Genomic DNA, 22,504 nt, shown 5'->3' on the forward strand with positions numbered 1-22,504 from the left:
TATTTCCTTTGTAGTCTAAAAACAGTCATTTCTCTTTTAGCTCTTAAAACTTCTGTGTATAGACAAGGGATGTTCCTATTTTACACAAGGAGAAAGAGGAGTTTGTATTTCATTTTCCATCCAGCCATGAGCATTTGATCATTAAGACAAAGTTCTTGGGAAGGAAAAAAAATCCTGGCTGATATGGCCAATCCATGCATTGTTGAGTCATGTATTTTCTTTTTATAGGATCAGTGAACTTCTCCATGGGTTGTTTCTATTTGGGGAATGAAATGATGGGGCTTTAGAATCTCCACTCTGTGGTCTCTGATTGTGTGAGTTCACGGACTAAATGCACTGGGAGGATTTATCTCGGAGGGGATCCCAATCAACAGTTCTGTGGCCACTTGAAAAATTAGGCTGGGTATTTGTGGCTCTCATGGCATGCAGGAAACAGCTAAAAGGGATAGAAAACAGTCTCTCTTATCACCTTATCACTTTGGTCCTACCTGGATCACAGGAACAGGTCTTCTTTTGTCCCAGAGTTTCCTGCGTCCCTCCCTCTCTCATAGTATTGGCGGGTGCTCATACTCATGGTAAGCTTCAGCCAGAGGGAAACTGCCCGCATTAGCAGCATAATTTGTATCATTAATACCACAGTCCCTTTATTATTTCAGCTGGAAGTCTAGGACTCAAGGAATGAGATGAAACAATGATTGAGTATGTTCTAAATTTTTGAAAGGACTAGTGGAAAGGTCTGTTGTGGTTTCAACATTGTTCTCTGCAAATTGGGGTGCTTTTGAGCAATGTTTTCCAGTGCCAAGTATTCTAACTTTCAACCTTCCCATTATTGTCTTTGCATAAGACAGTCTAGAAGGGAGTAGCAGAAATGACGAGGAAGGCAAGAAACAGTGGGAAGAAGTTGCCGCAGCAGATCCCTTATGCTCATTAGGACATCTGCTTCCATTTATGTTGAACCAATTATCCTCAATTGCATTGAGCTAGTGTCTCTTCCCCTTCTATTCCATCCATCTCCACAGCCTAGTAAAAATCTTCCCTGCTAGAAGTGTTTCAGGTTTAATACCAAAGTCACCATAGAGACCAGGGAATTAATAGGGGCTGAGAAATCTTGGTACCCCAATGCCACCAATAGCTATCACGAGGGCAGTAGTAAGGTCACTGGGCAGATGATGTTGGTTTTCCATAATATACTTGGGAACTGATACTTTCTTTTTGTCCCCATGAACATTTACACATTGGTCTTTTACACATCAGTCTTGATGAATACAATTTATAATATGCAAATAAGTCACTGTGCTGGTACAAGAGAATATATTTAACAAAAGATCACCTCCTGCACACACACACACACGTGCACACACACCATCTATTCTTCAGTTGTGTATCATTATCAGTGGTGTCCATGACCTGCATAGCTTCCACAGCACAGAGGTGCATTGTCTCTTTATCTTGTGGGCCCCAGTGGGTTTCTTGTCAGCCTAGTTCATGTACTTCTTTTCACTGCAACAAGAATAGCTAAGAACTCTGTGAACCTTGTGAGTCTTGTTCTTGAAACAAAACAAAATGACATCATGGCTTAGGAATTGTAGAAGTGTCACTTAATAACTCTTGGCCTGGATTTTCCTTTTTTTTTCCCCTTTAATTTAATGCCTGTATAGAAGAGCAGGCAAAGAGCAGTGGTAGGCTGTGATGTTTAGCACTTTTGCTCCTGCCTTCTTTCAGCATTGGACTGAATCAACTCCATGCTCTCTCTCCTCCCACTTCCCTAGCTTAGTGAAAAACCTGTCCATTGTCATTTTCTTTACAAAAAAAACTGTTTTTCAGTGTTTGTTTTTTGTTCAGTCCGCTTAGTTTGTAAATGCAAATGTAGATCACTCTCAATGCCTGTCTGGAGGTTTTTCCATGTTTTTGTGATTTGGGAGATGACAAAGGGCATGATTGACTTGTAATAGAGATGGTGAATCCATAAGTCCAGTGCATGTAAAGTGTTGGGGGAGTCCCACAGACTGACCAGCCAAGCCTCTCAGTGGGCCCTGCACAAATTCCTGCCTGTTGAACAACCAAGCATTGTCCTTACAGAAGTACAACTATACTAACTGGTATGCATAAAGCGATTTCCCAAGTGGCGAGAGCGGAAATCCACCATCCTGCAATTCCCAAGCAAGCCTTCTCCTAGCCCCAAGGTCCACATTGCTTCCCAGTGGGGAAAGTATTTTACTTCTCCCCTACTCCCTCCCCTTTCCCTCAGCTCACATCTTTATGTCCCTGGCCTGAGTGTTACCATCTGCTTACTGATAACAGTATACTATGACTTTTCATTCACAGCTTTGAGATGCTTATGAGGCTTTCCTGCTTCCCACCCAGCCCAAACCTTGGGACTTTTCACACACTGATCCTCTGATCAGTTTGACGCGGGAAAGCACACGGAAGCCATGTACCAGTTTGTATAGTAGTACCCTTTTGAACTGCCTACTCTTGAACAAAGTAGAGTGTGCTGGGGGTTCGCATTGGCTGCTTAACACACGAAGCCAATTAACCTGCATGCCAAAAAAAAAAAAAAAAACAATTAACCCTTAGAGTACTGCTTCAACATTTCCATTTAATGACCTTGAATTTGACTGGTTGGGCTTTGCTTCTTTCCCAGGACCAGAATGCTATGCACAAAGTCCAGACTCAGTCTAACCAGAACATCATCCAGGATCCTCTCCTCCATAGCTTTCTGGAGATGCTCCTGAGCCCTTTATTTTCAATCAACTGATGGTTTTGAAAAAGGTCCAAATCATAGCCCCTGTGTTCAATTGAAAATGGGCTCCACTTCCAATGCACAACAGTATGAGGGACTGTTTTAGCGCTGATGTGTGTCCTCTGAAAGAAAGAAGTCAGTTCTTTAAGGGTTAATATGAAATTAAGGAATTGGGTGGTCTCTCCTGCTTGTCCGTCCTTCAAGGTGGCTGCATGATCCTCTTTAGATTCTTAGCTCAACTGTTGAATGATGATAAAGTACCATATATGTATATATAATTACAAAAACAAATAAAAGAACAAAAGACTGAATGGTTGAATGGAAAGATCCCTTGGCAATGCTTGCTTGATTATCACAGAGGGTAGAAAGACCAAATGTTTTATTTTATGATCATTCATTTTGTCCTCTACCCCGAGCGCCACGTCCGCACAGCATTGTGGAAGACTGGGTGATGCTTTTCATTTACCTCTTGCTTTTTCTTCTTCCTGTCTAATAGCCCAATAGAATCCTGCCAGAATTTCTACAAAGATTTCACATTACAGATCGACATGGCTTTCAACGTGTTCTTCCTTCTCTACTTTGGCTTGCGGGTAAGTTTGGACCATGTGGCTCAGTGTCACAAGGAGGGGCGGAATGGGTACCCGGGATCATTCCCCATTGGTGTCTGCTCATACAGGCAGGATGAGGCCCAGGGTTGTCTAGGGAGACAATAGATCCACATTTTGATGTTCAATGTGAGGGAGCCCTTTCCCTTAGTATAGCATTTTCTGAAGTACATGCTAATTTTGTTCCAAAAAGTAGTGGGGATTGAATAACTGGCCCACTGTTTTCTCATTCCTCTCTTCAAACATGATAGCATTGTTTACTAAAATAGGAAAAAAGAAAAGATTTCTACTCTTAAAATACTGTTTATCAGTGTTCACTTAGCTGGTTCTTAAGAGAACAGTTGTTAGGGTGCAATTGAAGGGGGCAGATTGGCAGAACTTGGGGCTTGGAGTCTTTATGCTGGACCCTGTTTATTAAGGCAGCTGCACACAATGAGGGTTACAGAGGTGTGTGGGTGTGCTATATGCTTTATTTACAGTTACATTTATATTAGAGAGTCTAATACGGTGGGATCACTCAACCTCCCTGGTGATGCTGGTGGAAACCACAGAAAAATGCACTGCCTGATCCTTCTCCAAGGCTAACAGGGTAGGAACATAGTCACTTTCTAGAAAAGGGTCTGTATCCAAACCCTAAGACAAATAGCATGGTGAATAGTGTAGTTATGAGAAGAATACAGCATCACCCTCAGACCAGCATGAAATATCAACACGTACCATTGGGCAAAAGAGCATATCGTTTGAATGCCAGCACCCTGCTTCTCATTTTTCCCCTCTCTTCTTTTTTCTTTTCCCCAGTTTATTGCAGCCAATGATAAGCTGTGGTTCTGGCTGGAAGTGAACTCTGTAGTTGATTTCTTCACAGTCCCTCCAGTGTTTGTGTCTGTGTACTTAAACAGAAGTTGGCTTGGTAAGTCGATCTCTTCCTTTCTGCTCGCTAGTTCCTGGATGTGGCTGAAATATAGAACCTGGGCTGGCTCAGAGGGTTGTCCCCACAGGAAGAATAGTTTATATATTAATGTGAACAACCACTGGGGTTTTAGAAGTTGATGGTGTTGGTTCTTCTGGGAGCAGCAGCTCAGAAGGATTTGCACAGCTAGTGCTGCAGGTGGTGCAGTTTTATCATGGTTGAAGCCTGCTGGTCATCACTGTCATGGCCAGGATCTCTGTGCTCATAGTTCTATCACTTTTCATTCAGAAAAAGAGTCAGGACTGTTGGCCCAAAGGGACAGGGCCAACATTCTGAGTAGCTGGTTCAGGTTTCCCAGGTCTGCTGCCAAAATTAGTATCTATTTGCTTTTTAGTTTTAAGAAGTGTGAGTCCCGCATGGTTTATTCATAGTTATGAGACCCTTCGTGTGGCACAATGAAGTGATGCTTCTTGAAGGAGAACTTTGAAGGAGACTAGTTTGCTGCTTGTGTAAAGGAAGAGCTTTTGCTAATGCTGTGTTTATATTGTTCACATGTCACTTCCTGTGTCTGCTCAGTACATCACTTCCTGTCTCTGATGTGAAGGTCACTTCCTGTGTTAGGACTAGGACAATATGGTGGAAAAATTGTGTCAGGCACTAATTCCAGGTGATTAGGAAAGCAATACTGAATAAAATAGACAAATGTCTTGCCCTCTGATATTGCAGTGGGAAATAGGAAATACAAACAAATCTAATAATTAAATTATGGAGTATGTTAGGAAGCATAAGTGCTATTGAAACTGAGAACAGTTCAACAACCTTTCGGAGCATGAAACAACAACAATAACAAAATGACCTTTCTTCTCTTGTGGGAGAAAATACCTTTAATGAAGTTCTGTTGGTTCTTTGCTAACTAAGCCCTTTGGATGAAATACAAACCTGGTCTTCCTGTTAAGGAAGAGAATTCAGTATAATAATATTTCCAGAAGGTCCCCGTGTCTGATTTAGTACATGGGTTATTACATCGTGAAACAGTGATTGTGCTGATGAGCTGCCAGAGATAAGATGAATGTTCCCATGAGGGATGGCTTATAAAGTTGAATGAATAATCCCATTAAATGGGACTTTTCAGGAAGAGCTGCCCTTCTCTTGGAAAATAAGAGGGCACTGCCTTTACTGGCTAAGGTTTGGGTTGAGAAGCTTCAGGGAACTGAAGAAACTCCAACTTCTGCATGCACTTCCTGAGTCCCACTGAAGGCAGAAGGGAGTGCCGTCGCTGGCATGGTGGGGAGATAAGATAGAATTAACATGATGCCCCCTGCCCTTAACCTTTCTCAGGACATGACCCACACCATGGCTGAGTTCTTATTGCTTATATTTGCTTGCAGATTAGACAGCACACTATTTGTTTACTTTTTTGTGTGGGTCCTCCTGTGCATTTGATAGTATGTTAGTATAACAGCTAGTATTTATTCACTCTGATAAGCCCTTACATACTTGAACTCACTTAATCTTCAGAGCAAACCTATAAGGGAATAATTATTTTTCCCCTTTTGCAGATAAGGAAAGTGAGGCTCAGAGAAGTAAATGCTCCTGCTAAAGTGGGAGTAGAAAGGATCATTTACCTCAGATTTGGTCTGATGTTTTGTCTAATTCTTACACTGTTCTTTTGTCTCTGTCTGTATCCTTGAAAGAGTTTGGATTTTGAGGGCTGGGTGGGAATGACTGAGCCGATGTTGCTGCTCTGTGTTGGCATGCCTCCATCTTTTCTTACAAATAGAGGACTTTGCTTCAGGCAGGCAGGGAAGAGAAGGGATGGGATCTTATTTCAGACACACATCTTCATGTTTCCTCTTCTCTGTTCTACTCTTCCCTGCTCATCTGCAGTTTCTAAAATTGCCATTAGAACCAGAGAAACAGGTAGAGCTAATATGGTGTCTCCAGAGTTACGGGGTAGCTCTGCGGCTGGGGCATCCGACCTGCTTCCCCTGAGAGAGAGACTGGGAGTGTCCACAGGTCCTCAGTCAGTAGAGCCCAGTGGATGCCACCCAAGTTCTGGGCTGCACCACATCTATTCACGGGGTGGCTCAGCCTTGGTTGACTTCGAGGTGTGATTATTTTACCTGTTTTAACCTCGGTCTCTCACCTGTGCAGTGGAGATAACAGCACTGCCCTCAGCGGGGTTTAGTGGGGATTCAGCCAGGGAACGTGAGTAAAGTGCATGTACCGTGTATCTGGTACGAGCATAAACAACAGCACGATGATTAGCCCAGCCTCTCTTCCAACTTGCCTATCATATTTTCAAGCACTGGGGAAGAAAACAAACCAGAATGGAACCAAAAATAAGGCAGCGGGATGTGAGGACATCCACGTCGGCAGGCGGCAAGTCACTGCTTATTTTAATTCCTGTTCCCACACACCAGCTTATTCATTTTTGTTTCTCTCACAAAACCCTTATCCTACCTCACCAGAATAAATGTACCTTGAAATGAGAGATGTATCTTATTTTGAGACTTGAATAATATGCTCTGGGGAGAACTCTTTTGTCTGCTTGTCTCATTCTTTTGGGAACTATAGCCCCTAGATAGGTCCATGAGCTGTGCCTTGCTAGATGTTTTTGTTGAGGCTCATGCTGAGCGGTTAAAAGAAAAGAGTAGAGAAAAAATAATGATGTACTCATTGACCTGTCATCTAATGGGATTTTGCTCAGCACCTACTGTGTTCTCAGTGCTAGAATGAGAGTAGCACATGCTTGGCCACCAATTTCTTTGCATCACCAGGATTTCCACCACCATCCTTTTCTCTCTGGCTAATGCCATCATGGTGTCTTAAAGAACCACAATTACTGGAAACATAGCCCCAAATCTTGGAACCTGCTTTCACAGCCATGTGAGACCTGGCTTTAGACCTCAGACCCTTCAGTAACTTCTCCTAGAAAATAGAAAGCTCTGCTGAAAATAGAAAAATGAGTTAGTCTCCAGTCACAGGGCAATGAAAATGATTTAGGATATCTGCTTATAAATATAGACCTTATAAATATTGTCCCCTTTGTGACAAAAGGTAATAAAAGCAGGGTTGTAAAAGAAAAATACAGGTCCTTAAAAACAATAACAACAAAAGGACAAAACACAGTTCTGTTTGAGACCAAGGTTTCAATCTAGTTTCAGAACCAAAATAAACATACATGCAGCAGCAGCTGGTGACACTGCCCACCATGTAATTAAGTCCCAATTGTGAGGTTCGGGCTGCAAGGGCTGTGGGAGTTCAGAGGAGAAAGAGCTCATGGGGGAAGGTAGAAGAATTTGTGAAGACTTCTGCCAGAGGCCAGAGCTCAGCTGAGGCTGGTGATGATGAGTCTACAGGCAGATTGGGAATTGGCGAACATTTCCAAGGAGAGAGGATTTTCTGTGTGGAGGATGGTGGTGCTTGTGAGTGGTAATCCCTTCCTAGGTGAGAAAGCACCTTTTCTATGTGCCAGGCATCGGCCATACAACCCTGCAAGAAGGATGTATTATTGCCGTAGCAACAAATTGCCCCAAATACAGTGCCTTGAAATAATACAAATTTCTTATCACGCAGTTCTGTAGATCAGTTAGAAGTACAACATAGGTCTCCCTGGGCTAAAAGTGGCGTCGGGACTGCTCCTTTCTGGAAACTCTAGGGACAATTACATTTTCTTATCATTTCTAGCTCCCAGAGACTACGCACATTTCTTGGCTTGTTGCCCCTTCCACTCCCTCCAAAGCCAGAAAGAGCAGGTAGAGTCCTCACAGTGCATCTCTCCGATTTTCCTGACAACTAAATCAAGACAAAATAAGAAAAAAAAAAATAGAGGGTGGTTTGGCCAGAAAGCAGAGGCATCCAGCAGTGACTCCCAGCCTCCCCTTCCCCTTCGACCTCTGGCCTCTGCTGCATCAGCCTGCAGCTTCCCTGTGCTGCAGCAAGAGTGATGTCCTGCCCTGCCTAATGGTGGCGTCCCTCACCACACTACCACACAGCTGGAATTCCCCCTCTTGGGTGCAGGTTCCCATTCTCCCAGTGGAATGATTTCTCTCTGACCTTTGCTTCCTGTGCTTTCATGGTTCGTGCTATCAGAGCAGCATTGTTGGTCTGTTTTATGCCATCAGTTAGAGTGTGAGTTCCATGATGGCAGTGTGGCCAGGCCCTTGACCATCTGTTTATTTGCCATGTCCCAGATGCTAGAATGGTGCCCGGTGCATAGCTTGTGCCCACTGAATAGAGGAGTGAATCTTACAGTAATAATAATAAAGAACATGTCCCACTTGCTTATTAAGAGCAGGACCTGATCTCAGTATCTCATAGGTGTTATCTGAGTTCATATTCAACACAACAACTAAGTACTTTTGGTACCATTTTACAATTTTGGAAACTGAGGTTTGGGGCTTAGGTAATTTTCCCTGGTAGGTCATTCGGTGGCAGATCTAGTACTTAGCCAAAGAGAGTCTGATTCTGGAGACCATGCTTTAAAAATGACTAGGCCAGCAGTTCTCAAAGTGTGGTTCAAGACCAGCAGCATCAGCTTCACCTAAACATTTAACAGAAATCAAGATTCTGAGAAATCATTTCAGCCCCACTGAATCAGAAACTCAGATCCAGCAATCTGTGTTTTAACAAGCACTTGGATCCAGCAATCTGTGCTTTAACAAGCCTTCCTGGTGATCCAGGTGCTCACCCAATTTTGAGAATCATTGTCCTAAGCATTGCTGGGATAGTTCTCAAATGTGACTGCCCATTAGAATCCCTCAGAGAGCTTTTCAGACTTGCCATGTTCTGGTCAAACCTCCAAACAGTTAAATCAGACTCTGAGTGGGCGAAAGGGTGACCTGGGCTGCATTTTTTTAAAATAATTTTTTAAAGATTTTTTTTATACATACAAGAACTGGGGTACAGGCCAGATGTGCGGAAGGGTAAGAGGATTCACCAGAGACAGAGTAGGGAGCAGAGCAGTCAGATGTACTGAAATACACGCGGAGGGGAGCAGTGGGTGAGATAGGAGAGGTCTGCCATGATATGTGGTATCTCCACTGCTGACAGCTTCACAGTGCTGGGCTCAACCCGCTGCACCACCAGGGAGGCCCATGGGCTGCATTTTTTTAACACTCCTCTGTTATATCTAAAGTGCAGTACAGATGAGATACATGTGTGTCTATCTTGTAACTGAAATGTTGAGCTAATCCTTCCCTAGAACAGGGTTTCCTAGTGAAATGCCAGGAACCTCCATCTGGAGGTTCAGAGGGTGAGGGGTGGGAGCAAAGATTCTGCATTTATGCAGGCTCACAGGTGATGCTGGTGCTCAGGTATAGGGACCGTGCTTTAAGTAGCAAAGCTTTGCAGTCTAGACTGTGCTGTCCAGTATGCTAGCTATGAGGCAACATTTCGCTGTGCAAATGTAAATTAATCAAAGTTAAAGAAAATAAAAGCTCAGGAGTTCAGTCATAACAGCCACACTTCAAGTTCTCAGTATCCCCATGTGGCTAGTGGCTACAGTGCTGGACAGCACAAATATGGAACATTTTCACCATAAAAAGTTATGCTGGGCTACACTGCTCTAGAATGTGTCTTGTGATAGAGAACACTATGAACTTTTACTTTTTGTAATTCCAGGACACTCCTGCACACAGAGGAATCTTTGATTTTTGGTCAAAGTACTCATGGGGAAGAGTTTATGCCTAAAACAAGTAAATAACTCATAATTAGAGACTAGAGCATCAATACACTGTTAGGATGAAACCCCACACCACCTTACCCAAACTTAAAATTAAATATACCTAACACGTCGGTAGGAAAAAAGCACAGAGAAGCACACACAGATGAAAAAAACCACAAAAGAGGCTCCTGATCTGGCTCTAGCCCCAGTTTTTTTTTTTTTTAATTTTTAAGCTTTATTTTTATTTATGTATACAAGAACTGGGGTGTAGGCCAGAAGTGTGTGTGGTGGGAGGTGAGAGGATTCACCAGAGACAGTAGAGAGCAGAACAGGCGGATCTACTGAAATACACTGCTAAGGCTAGTGGGCGAGTCAGGAGCGGTCTGCTGCACCATGTGGGTTAGCTCCCTGGCTGGGGTTCAAAATCAAGCCACAGTGGCTGGTGATAGCTTGATAACTGAGACTTTATCCCCTGCAATTTCTTCCCTGGGACCTTCACTGCAACTGGAGTGGCCTTTTGGGCTCTGAAAGAAAGGTCTCTGGTTCCCCCTATAGGACAGTTGTGGAGTTTGCTGGACTATTGTCAGATTAAGCCCCTCAAGGGGGTTCCTGGGCACAATGCCCAAAGTCCAGAGGAGGGCCCTTTGAGTGTCACCAGAAGTCACCTGTTTCATATATACATAAAATGAGACAACCGGACCTTCAGAACTGAATTCTGGATTATCTTCCCCAAACCTTCTAAGTGAACCTTCCTTGTGGTCAGTGTTTTTATTTTAAAAAGTAGTAGAAGTAGTAGCAGTAGTAGTAATAGTAGTAGTAGTAATGTGTGAATCTCCTTTTCAGGGGCCAGGTGTCTTTGGGAGTGGGGTGAGGGAGAAAGATAATGTTCTAAAAAGAGAAACTGAGTGTATAACCACAGTAGTGTTGCATGTGTCATATTATATATATAAGTGCATATGTGTACATATATGCAGGGTGTGCATATAATATCTCAGGCAGTCTTCTAAACAACACTATGAAGTAGATGTCACTTTTAGCCCCATTTTATAGATGGAGAAACTGAGGCCTACAGAAGTTCAGTTTCTTGCCAAGAGTTATATAATGAGTAAGTGGCAGAGCCAGACTTTGGACCCCAGCAATCTACCTAAGAAGTCCAAGTTCCTTTATACTGTATTATGCTAACTCTCATAAACTTACCTAGCCATAATAGTTGTATATAGAATAAATTAGTCTGATAGTCTTGTGCGGTAAGATCAAATACTGAATGCAGCTTTCTCCTTGCTCTAGTCCCCTGACAAAAGGCTGACAGACTCTAACAATTTCATTGGTACTCCCAGGTGAGAAAGGAAATTAGGAAGAAAGACAACAATCAATTTTGGGGGAAAATTGCATTAATATAATTTCTATAACTCACTAAATTACTTTTTTAACCTTTTAAACTTGTTTTTCCTTTTTACTAGCTCCCTCTTCTGAGCTTCTTGGTTTATTTCATACGAGTAGCCTAATAAATAAAAATAATCTATCTTGCAATACTATCATGTTAGAGATTATGGGCTCTATTCTTATCTTATTTTGGGGGGAGAGAGAGGAGGGAGAAACTCAATGGCACCATGCATCTTGGGAATAGCATTGAAACTGAATTGCTGTAGTGGCAAGAGAAATGAACTCATTAAGTTCTGTCTCTGTGATTGGGCTCTGAAGAAGGCAGCCCCAGCAGAGTGGAATGCTAAAAGTTTAGATGTTTTTCAGGGAGCTGATTACTCTTCCGGTAGCAGCTATAGCTGACTCTGCTTCTAGAGAAATGATTCCCCTATAAGAGATTTCCGATTGTGTTCCCTTGATATTGTTTTGTCAGAGACATGCTTTAAATAAGATGCCCTCTGAAGGGAGCAGTTTCTAAATCCTCATTGACTTGCACAGCTCTGTTAGATGCCAAATTGGAAATAACATCTTAAAATGAATGTCTTCAAGGAACAAATATAGCAGTAGGTTTTTATAGATGCCAAAACCCCTCCAGATGGCTGTACTTCATCTGGGGTATTAATGGAACAGCCTCCTCGAGTAACCTAAATCTCTAGGACTGGATGTATACTTACCTTCATATCATCTTTAGAAAATATAAGCCTTGATTCTTCCCATTGAGATCAATGTCATGATGGATTGACCTGACTGGCAGATTGGATTGAGCGAAAACACCAGGAAGCAGTTCTGAGATACTACTGTACTTATACTACTGAATACCTACTATGTGCAAGCCACCAATTCCTAGGGCCACCCCAAAGATAAGGAAAGCACAGATCTGGCCTTTAATGCTTTGATAATTTGTGTGGGTACTTTATAAAGAAGAGAAATAGGTATATGGAAATTCAGAGGAAAGTTAGCCATCCAACCCAAAATAGATTTCAGATACCTGAAGTGCAATCCTATTCCTTTTTGAGAATTCTACTGAAGTATGTCTGCAGGCCAGCCCATCACCTGCTGGAAGTTAATTAGAAATGAAAATCTGTGTATGGCTATGCCTCCCTGAATGCACCCAGTCTTGTCTGATCTTGGAAGCTAAATGGAGCTGAGGAATTTGGTTTAATTATCCAGGTAATTCTTATACATGCTAAAGTATATATCCGATGCACTGGTATATTAGTGTATACTATAATATACTTGGTAGTATATTAGAATCATGTGCAGAGCTTTGAAACCTTTCCCTAGGCAGACTATGCTTCAGACCAAGTACATCAGAAGTGCTGGGATGGAATCCAGCCATCAGTTATGGGTAATTCCAGTGACATTGACTGACCAATTCCAATGTGCACCCATGGTTGAGAAGCCCTATTCAGTGGTGGTTATAAAATCAGAAACATACCTGAGTACCTGACTGAGAAAATTAAAAAATAGAAGCAAAGGCATTAAGTTCCTTCCAAAATCTATTGAGTCAGACGCTGGTCATAATTAAGGAAAGTTCCTTTAGGACATGGACACTATATATTCTATATAGAACAATATTTCTCAAACTTTAGCCTGTTTGAGAATCACCTGAAGGGCTTGTGCGGTACCACCTCCAGGGTTTCTGATTCAGTACATCCAGGGTGCAGCATGAGAATTTCCTAAGTAACTCAGTGCGGTGGTTGATGTTACAGCTTTGGGTCTACACTTTGAGAACCACTGGTCTAGCCTGCTGTGAGTCTGAACTTGAATTCTATCAGTGTCTGCTCTGCCTGTGCCCAGGATTTTTACATTCCAGGAAACCTTTCTATTTTTTGTGCACTAAAACATCAATATCTTTATTGATGTAATCCCCTTTCAGTATGTTTTTGAAATTAAAATATGACTCATTTACATTTTCAGATATACCAAGCATATTAAATTCCACATTATAATTTCAACATGAACAGAGGAGCCCTCTTTAGAAAGACTTCTCATGTCCCATAGGTAACCCCCTTCAAAGTCATTCTAAATCTGAGTTACTGGAGAGAGTGGGGATCTTGGCTTGTATGTGTTAGTCACTAATATTTCCCCCAGAGCCAGTATCTCTTCCAAAACTCCCTGGAATTGAGATGAAGTTGACTCATTGAGGAAATAAGAGAATGGTCTGTTAGAGATTTGGGAAGAAGAGGGGAAGGAAGAGGCCCCAAGCCTAGTTCCATCTTTTCCCTGACCCCAGGAGAGGGTCTCTCAGCTTCCTCCTCCAGGGAGGGATTATCTCAGGGCCAGACCCCTCTCTACCTCCAGAATAATTTATTTAAACAAGTATTCTTTCCCAGTCAGCCTACCTGGTGGCACTGAGATGCCCAGGCCAAGATCCAGGCCTACTCATAAAAGTCAGAGCACATAATGGCTGAAAGGGAGATGTCAGTTTTTAATGAAACACATTGCATTACCTAAAATAAATGCAAATACCAATAATGTACCATTCCCTCTCCCATATCATAATCACTAAATTCAGCTTCTCCCTTTAAGTCGGATAAGAATTTAACCACCCACTTCACAAAAAGATACCTTTTCTGGCCCCTGGCCAGACTGGGAGCACAGCAAGCCTTTCCTTTTTGTAAAAATTTACTCTCACTGTGTCCTTTATAGTCTTACCCAGTGTCCCTTTCCTCTCTGTAAATTTCTCCCTTTTTGTCTTGCTCTGTGAATTTCTCTTCTTCTATCATCAACTAGTGTACTTGCCAGCCACTTCCATCCCAAATATATTCTATCGGCGCGTGCTCTTTCATTCACATCCTGTCTGTAGCAGTGAGACCGAGACCCGCAGCTCACAAAGCTTATATTTTCTCTCTGACTCTTCACTGGAAGTTTGGGATGTGACCACTGCTCCAGATTAGTAACTGCCTTGTATATTCTTTTACATTCTTCTAAATGTCTGGCAATGTTTTTCAATTAGTTAACAAATTACTCAGTTTTGATAAATTGGGTGTGATCTTCCCTCTGAAATCATTTAGAAAAGGAATATTAATGCAATAAAATCTTATTTTCGCTCTTGTGATTATAGCCACTACTAATATGTGTCACATATTGTACTAAACTCTTTACATACCTATCTCATTTGATCCTCTTAATATCTCTATAATATAGAGAGAAAAGTCTGGAACTTAGACAGGTGAACGATGTCATTAGCTGTGTAACATCAGTGAGCATTGCATCAGGATTTGAACTGAGGTGTTTGTGATCAAAGCATAAGGTTGTAATTACTACTGGGTACTAGGTACTTACTGTTGTGCACTAGTCCTTATAAGTGCTGAGAAACAGAAATCTCAAAAAGCACTATTAATGAGATTAGACATGTAAATGAAAATGGTGTATGTTATAATGGCAACTAGGAAGAGATAAAATGAATCTTGCTTACATTTCATTTTGTAGGTGTCTTACCCACTTTGATTTCTGCTGCTTCCTTTGGTGATTTTTAAAAGAGCTCTCCTCATGAGGCTGAATTAAGAAATGCTATTTAATATTGCCGTTGTTATCATTATCATTACCTTTATGTATTCATTCACTCAACAATCCTTAAAGCAAGTATAATTTGTTAGTTGCTGTGCTGAGCTTGGAATTTAAACTGTGAATAAACCATCTTTCCCCTACTGTGGGAAAAATAGTCTATAAACCGCAGGTTGCAAACCAAATGCTTAAAGGGACAGAAAGAGAATAATGAGTGAAGCATACCATGTAAAGGCTGTCTCCACCTGGTGAGTGCACGCCCCTCTTTTTATTTTAATTTTATATGTTTTTGCATCATTTTTCATTTTTGCACAATGTATGCATTTTCATCTTGGTTATAGTCCCCATACAATTCTCACCCCCCTTTGTTTTGATACTGCTCCCTCCTCCCCCACCCCCGTAGTGTCTCTGGTTTATAGTTGCTTGTTGATTTTTACTTTATTATAATTAGTCTTTTTCCTGGTTTCATATTTAGGTTTCTAAATTCCTGCTATGAGTGAGACCATCTGGTATTTTTCTTTTTCTTTCTGGCTTATTTCACTGAGCATGATCCCTTCCAGTGCCATCCATGTTGCTGCAAATTGCATGAGTTTATCTTTTTGATTGCTGAGTAATATTCCATTGTGTATATGTACTACATCTTAGACTCAACAAAAACAAAGTAAATAATCCAGTCAAAAAATGGGCAGAAGAGCTAAAAGGAAAATTCTCCAAAGAGGAAATGCAAATGGACAACAGGCATATGAAAAAATGTACAACATCACTTAGAATCAGAGAAATGCAAATCAAAACTACCATGAGATACTATCTTACACCAGTGAGAATGGCACATATTAAAAAAACTAGCAACAACAAATGTTGGCGAGGTTGTGGAGAAAAAGGAACTCTCCTGCACTGCTGGTGGGAGTGCAAACTGGTCCAACCACTATGGAGAGCTGTGTGGAGATTCCTCAACCCACTAAAGATGGAGCTCCCATATGATCCAACAGTTCCATTCCTAGGTAAAAATTTACCCAAAGGACACAGATACATTAATTCCAAAGAGCACCTGCACTCCTATGTTTATAGCAGCACTATTTACAATAGCTAAGCTATGGAAACAACCCAAATGCCCAAAAATAGATGAGTGGAGTGCACTCCCCTCTTTAGAGGGTACCTCTTACTCATCTTTGGCTGATTTTCTCGAAGTCCACTATTGTTTTGTACTCTCTTCCCTCCGTCCTCCTGTCCTTCCTCGCCCCTCTCCTTTTCCTCCTTTTGCCCCTCCCCTCTTCATCTAGAGCAGTATTTCTGATCACAATGACTTGCATTATTTCTCTACCTGGGACAAAGACATTGTGGTGTCTTCGCTCTAGGAAATGATCATCTTAGAGAGTTTTTCTTTTTACCACATATATTGTCCAATATCATAATAAAGCCTTTAACTTGGCATCTGCTGACAACAACAAACAGGTTCCATCCATTAACAAATAAAAATTCTTAATGTGGTACGGGAATATTTTAGGGCACTTCAAGTAAAACACTATAACTTGAACTTGCGACCTGGGTTAGAAAACCTTTTTCAAACATTTATGGTGTCTGGAGCAAAGTGCACATTGAGGATTTCCTCCTATTTTTTGTTTTTTCCTCATTTTTAGCCAACAGCCTTTGCTTCTCTCTGGCTGGTAAAGGGCTTCTGTTGTGGAGAGGAAGGAGCCAGGCTCAACTAGGACCTGTGGCTCATGTGATGTTACAGGGTTTTCCTTGCACTGACCTGCTCTAAGTGCCACTCCTCTTGCTGTAAGTTCCCAGCAGCTCCCCTAATCCCACACTTCAGCACAACTGCATTTTCCTGGCTACTGTTCTGAAAAGATTTGCTGTGCACTTCTGCCACCTAGTGGAGCAGGGAAGAAAAACAGCAGCCTTAGAACTCTCTCCTGGAGTCCTGGTTAATTAACTGTGGTTGAAGTGATACGGTCAGTTCTTGACTCTTACAAGCTAACACCTCCCTCAAAGGGTTCCCAGATTATGTGGCAAAGTCTGAAAAATACAACTGTCAGGCCAATATGTAAGTTTGTGAAAAGTAAACTTGTGCATTCAGGCTAAGCGTGCAAGGAGACCTCTCCTTCCAAACCCAAAGCTCAGTGGTCTTCCAAGGCAGGTCAGGAGGAGAACTGACATGATGTTAGGGTGAAGATGTTTCCTGTTTCACTAAAGTGAAAGGCTGTCATCCATTGCTTCTGTAATCTTCTTAAGCTCAGTAGAATATTTTTCTTCTGTCTTTTGATTGAGTTGATTTGGAAAGAAATATTTGAAGTGATCTGTCACTTTCCTTTCTGTGTGTCAAGCTGTCAGCTTCAAAAATGAAAGGATGCCCAGATTCTGAATAGATATGTTTCTCAAACCTAAATAGAAATAGGAACTTTATTAATAAACTTGAGTGTAGTCATAATATGTGTACCCCAATATAGCTGCTCTGCTATATGAACCAGAACTACTGTATTTAAATGAGGACATGCCGCGTTAGTGTGGTGTTATTATTTCATTCTTCCCTCCTGGGAGGGGAGTTAGCATAACATTACCATACACTACCATTGGGTGGGTCCCTAAGGTCGTTTCTGGGAAAGATAATAGAGCATTTCATGTGATATGCTTTCAGCTGCCTAGCAGATGCAGCGCAATATGAAAGAAACCAAAAAAAGTAGTGAATATTTTTATCCTGAGTTTTCATTCCTTGTACCAACTCATTTTTAAGAAGAGAAACTCTTTTTCTCCCCCTGTTATGACATTTCTGTCATTTCCTTTGACTCTGACTGGACTTCATTTCAGCGAAGTTGCAACAATATATATTTGAGGGGCCTCCCTGGTGGCAAAAGGGGTTGAGCATAGCACTGTGAAGCTGTCCGCAGCCTCTGCAACACTAGTTCAATCTCTGGCCCGCCAGGGAGCTAGCCCACATGGCACAGCAGACCTCTCCTGTCTCGCCCGCCCGCTGCTCCCCTCAGCAGTGTATTTCAGTAGATCTGTTAGGGGGAAAAGGATGTCCCAAAGCAAATTCCATATAGGCTTTGTGGACTCCACCCCCACCCCAGGCCAAAGCCAAAGACACTGGGAACTCCAAATCCCATCACCACCAAAGGGAAGGTGACTGGGACCTGAGGGTGGGGTTAAGCAGCCAGGTGGATACAAAAGGCAGACACGTGGGCTTTGGAGGGCTCTCCATTTTTGGCTCTCCGCCAGCTAGCAGCGTCAGGCCAGCTCGGAGAGTGACTTTGGGTTTCCAGGTCGTCGGATCGGGTAGGACGCATTAAAGACTTTATTTCCCTATTTTCTCCCTGAGTTGTATATTTTCCTTATTTCTTTTTCTCTTGTAAATAAACCTTTTATTAACCCTTTTGCGTGTGTCTGTAGTAGAGTATTCATAAGTCCCTTTAAAGCGCGCGGGTGAGGACCCACAGCCAGGAACCCGTTTAATATCGGGGTTGCTCTATAACAGATCTGCCTGTTTTGCTCCCCACTCTGTCTCTGGTGAATCCTCTCATGCCCCACATTTCTGGCCTGTAGCCCAGTTCTTATATGCATAAATAAATAAATTAAAAAATATATAAATATATGTAGTTGAGATGGAATAAAAAAGATGGGAAGGATCTGGCACAAGGAGAAGCAGAATTCTGGATGCTGCATTGCCCCATGAAAAGTTTGGGGCTTGCCAGGAGAAAATGCATTCATGTCCTCTATCCTGTTATTTCAGGGCTTGTAGGAATCCAGGACGCACCCGAGGTTCTCAGGAGCCACCTGGCCATGGCGGCTGTAGAACCAGGCATTTACCAGGGCAAAAAAGCAAAGGACCTCTGGGTGCTAATGGGCTTTTGTTCAAACTACTTCCACAGTGAATAGAGAACAAAAGGAAACACTGCTTCTAAAGAGCAGTTACAAAACAATCCGGGAATCAGGTTTCCAGAGCACTTTATGTTCCTGGGTCTTTAAAAACTGATCAGTAGTATGTATGTGTGTGTGTGTGTGTGGGCAGGTGGGGAGGCAGAGGAAGTGATTAGCTTGTATATATATGTTTTAAAATAGCCACCCATGTTGCAGTCACAATTTTAAAATGTGTGTGGGAGGAAACTCTTCATGATTCTTATCTCTAGTGGGACAGTTTATGAAGCCGGTGCCATCGCTCTTCTATGCTGTCGTGTTCCAACTTAGCCGCCCTTTATGTCAAAGACCTTCAACAGACCTTGGATAAAACCCCAAGGCTGACTCCATATTCACCGTCAGCAGTGATCTGTGTGCTGATTGGTGGGGCCTGTGTTGCCTTGGGCAGAGTTCATGTGTCCTTCAGGGCGAGATGCACCAGGCTGCAGAGACAAAGGGAGGCAGCCTTCTGGCCACGGAAATGAATCAGAAAGCCAGATGGGGGCTGACTCTAAGGACAGGAGGGATTGCAGAGTAAAACTGGAAGCACTTGGGAACATCCTGCCTTTTTTTACTTATGAGAAAACTGAGGCTTTGGATGCCAAGTCATTTGCTCACATCTCTTCTACTAGTTGATTAAGTTTTTCATTTATTCCACCGTGAGGACTGAGTGTCTCTCAAGCATCAGCTTTTGTCCCAGGTGCTGGGGTTATGAAGAAGACTTTATGTGCTCTCGGTCACAGGCAAGCCAAAAGAGAAACCTGGTGGAAAATGAAGACTCTCAGTGAAGAAAAAGAAAGGAGAAGGGAGAGCCACCTTTGCACTATATAGTTTGAGCAGGATTTGACAACCTTTAATAATAATAGTAACCATTGTTGTTTAAAGAGAGGTTAGCCCATTCTCAAAACTTCGCTTCTCAGATCATTTGGTTAGCCTCTTTATCCTGCTCCCAACCTAGAACTTGACTTCCATCATGCAGGTACCTTTCTTGGCTGTTTTTGTCCCCTGATCCTGGCAGAACAGTGACCCATGGTAGATACTCATTAAGTATCCATTGAGTGCACAATGGAATGAGTGACAAAATGATGAGACCCCAAATTCCGCTATATAGGCTAGGGATCAGGAAACATCAGTAAAAGGCCAGATAATAAGTGTTTTGGAGTCTGGGGGACATCTGGTCTCTGTCACCACTGTTCAATTCTGCCTTCATTGCAGGAAAACAGCCATCGACAGTATGTGAGAGGATGGGCATGGCCATATTCCAGTTATTCATGGACACTGAAATCTGAATTTCGTCCAGTTTTCATATTCCATAAAATATTACTGCAGTAGTTTTGAAAACTATGTAAAAATATGTACAAAACATTCTTAGCTGTGAACAATATAGAAATAGGTAATGAGCCAGATTTGGCCCCCAGGCTGAAACTTACCAACCCTTGCTATTGGAGATTAAGCATTAAGAGCAAAGGTTTCATTAAGCTTTCAATTGCTTCATTCATCCATTCAGCACTTATCAAGTGCCTGTGCTGTGCCAGGCTCTGTACTAGATACTGGACATATACTAGAATAAGACACAGCATCTATGCTTAGATGGTTTAATATTTAACTGGAGAAGGTATGCATAAAAACTGTTAAACATACAGTAAAGTGACCTACACTTGGCATGGGGACAAAGTGGTCATTTATGTTCAAGACAGGAGAACGTCATGGAGACGGTGTTGCTTGTATCAAGCCTGAGGGGTCATATCTACCAGGGTGTGGGATATGCTATGAGGGAGTTTGAAATAGGAAAATCTGGTGTTGGAATTGTGTGCCTGAAAATCTTCCAGAATCCTGTAATCTAGAGGAAGGAGTGTAAAAAGTTTCCTGTGCGGAGAAGTCAGGTGGGAGTTAGGGGACTACTTGAGAGCACTTCAGAACCTAAGGAAGAAGTTTCAGGACCTGGGTTCATTAAAGCAGCAGCAGAGGTCAGAGAGAGGAGGGGGAAATCAAGAGACAAGGAGAAGATCCTCATAGACTTTGTGTTGATGGGTATGATGGGGGGAAGGAAGTAGTAAAATTCTGGAAGGACTGGTACTTGGCTTGGATGCCTCCCCTCTCATGGTACCATTATCTGCATAGAACACAATGAAGGAAGCAAGTCTCAGGAGACGGGGATTGGGATTGGGTCTCCGGTGCTTTCTTTGGGAATTTTTTTATGTTTTTAAAGATGTATTTATTTTTGCACACACAAAGTGGGGTGTAAGCCAGAGTTGCGGGGGAAGAGGGTGAGAGGATTCACCAGAGAAAGTGGGGAACAGAACATGTGGATCTGCTGAAATACACTGCTGAGGGGAGCAGCAGGTGAGACAGAAGAGGTCTGCTGCACCATGTTGGTTTCTCCCTGGCCACTGGCCAGGAATCAAACTTGTACTACAGTGGCTAGCAGTAGCTTGATAGCACTGTCTTTTACCACTGCGCCAGAAGGGAGGCCCAACCTTTGGTGATTTTTAAGGAGCTGTTCTGGTGAGGTTTAATTTCTACATCTGTAAGACAGGAGTGATTACTACTTACTTCTTCGGGGACACAGAATTGGTGTGACCAACATTTTTTGGAAGCAAAATGATGACTAGTCATTGGTATAAAGACAAGATCATGGTCTTCAGCAGGTCAGATCTTTGAAGGATGTAGTAAATAAGAACCTCACAGTCCATTTAATTAATTATGCAAAAGACTCTGAAATTAATCAGAGATTTCTAGACTACACTTTCCAAATATCACAGCCTGTCTTGAATGCTCCCTATTTGCAGATTGGAAAATCAGTGTTGGTGGAGTGATTGTCTCACCTTTCTACTAGTTCTATCTCCCTCATTCTTTGCCCATTGGTGACAGACAGTGAATTCCTAAATAGCTCCCGTAGAGATGAGAGAGAAAAACAGAAAGGAATTCCCATGTCTTCTCATTTGGCTGGGATCTTCCCTGTCTTCATCTTGTTCTAAACTAGAGACCTAGATCATCTCTGCATTGTAATCATTACACAGTAAACTCCCCCTATTTTATTCCCTGACAATTTCAAGTAGTCCAGGAAAATATTACTAAAAATAGAAATTCGGTGAGATTAGATCCTTGGAAGGCTTGGCATAATATTTTTCTTTTTGAGCTTCTTCTGGCCTGTCTCAATTCAGTAATCTATTCTACTCTAGCTGGTGGTTTCTTTCTCTTTCACCAACAATTTTGCAATATTTCAGAATCCTTTCAGGGATTTCAGAAAAATGACCTTAACATAAACTGAATTGTCTAAGAGATTTTGTTTTCTTATTAATGGTTGGGTCCACAGAACTATCTGCATGGGGGAATAATTACAGTCAGCTTTACAGTTCCTTGCTCCTAAAATTACAATTATTTTTACATAAAAGGATGCTTAGAATGGGGCCATCCAGACTGCCAATTTGGGTGCTTTTAACTAGGCCCAAAGCAACAACAATTTTATTTATTTATTTATTTATTTATTTATTTTTAAGGACTTATTTATTTATTTATACAAGCACTGGGTACAGTCAGAAGCGCGGAAGGATGAGAGAGAATTCACCAGAGCAAGAGCGGGGAGCAGAACAGACAGACTGACGAAACACACTGCTGAGGGGAGCAGCGGGCAAGGCAGGAGCGGTCGGTCACGCCATGTGGGACCCTCGCCAGAGGCCGGGGATGGAACCAGCTCTGAAGAGGCTGCAGGCAGCTTTGCAGCCCAGCGCTCAACCGGGAGGCCCTAATAA

At 42.2% G+C, this 22,504-nt stretch overlaps 1 protein-coding gene across 18 annotated transcripts in view; it reads left to right on the forward strand.

Annotated features, from left to right (window-relative positions):
- Positions 1–22,504, forward strand: part of KCNMA1 (potassium calcium-activated channel subfamily M alpha 1) — a 696,711-nt gene that overhangs the window by 412,667 nt on the left and 261,540 nt on the right. For all 18 annotated transcript variants that reach the window (XM_054689909.1, XM_054689921.1, XM_054689920.1 and 15 more), the window contains 2 exons: positions 3,240–3,333; positions 4,147–4,258. In XM_054689909.1, coding sequence (XP_054545884.1) covers positions 3,240–3,333; positions 4,147–4,258 — 206 coding nt within the window. The remainder of the gene's footprint in view (positions 1–3,239; positions 3,334–4,146; positions 4,259–22,504) is intronic.

This window comes from Talpa occidentalis, unplaced genomic scaffold (genome assembly GCF_014898055.3).
Source record: "Talpa occidentalis isolate TD23 unplaced genomic scaffold, MPIMG_talOcc4v2.1 talOcc4.8, whole genome shotgun sequence".
Taxonomy (NCBI): domain Eukaryota; kingdom Metazoa; phylum Chordata; class Mammalia; order Eulipotyphla; family Talpidae; genus Talpa; species Talpa occidentalis.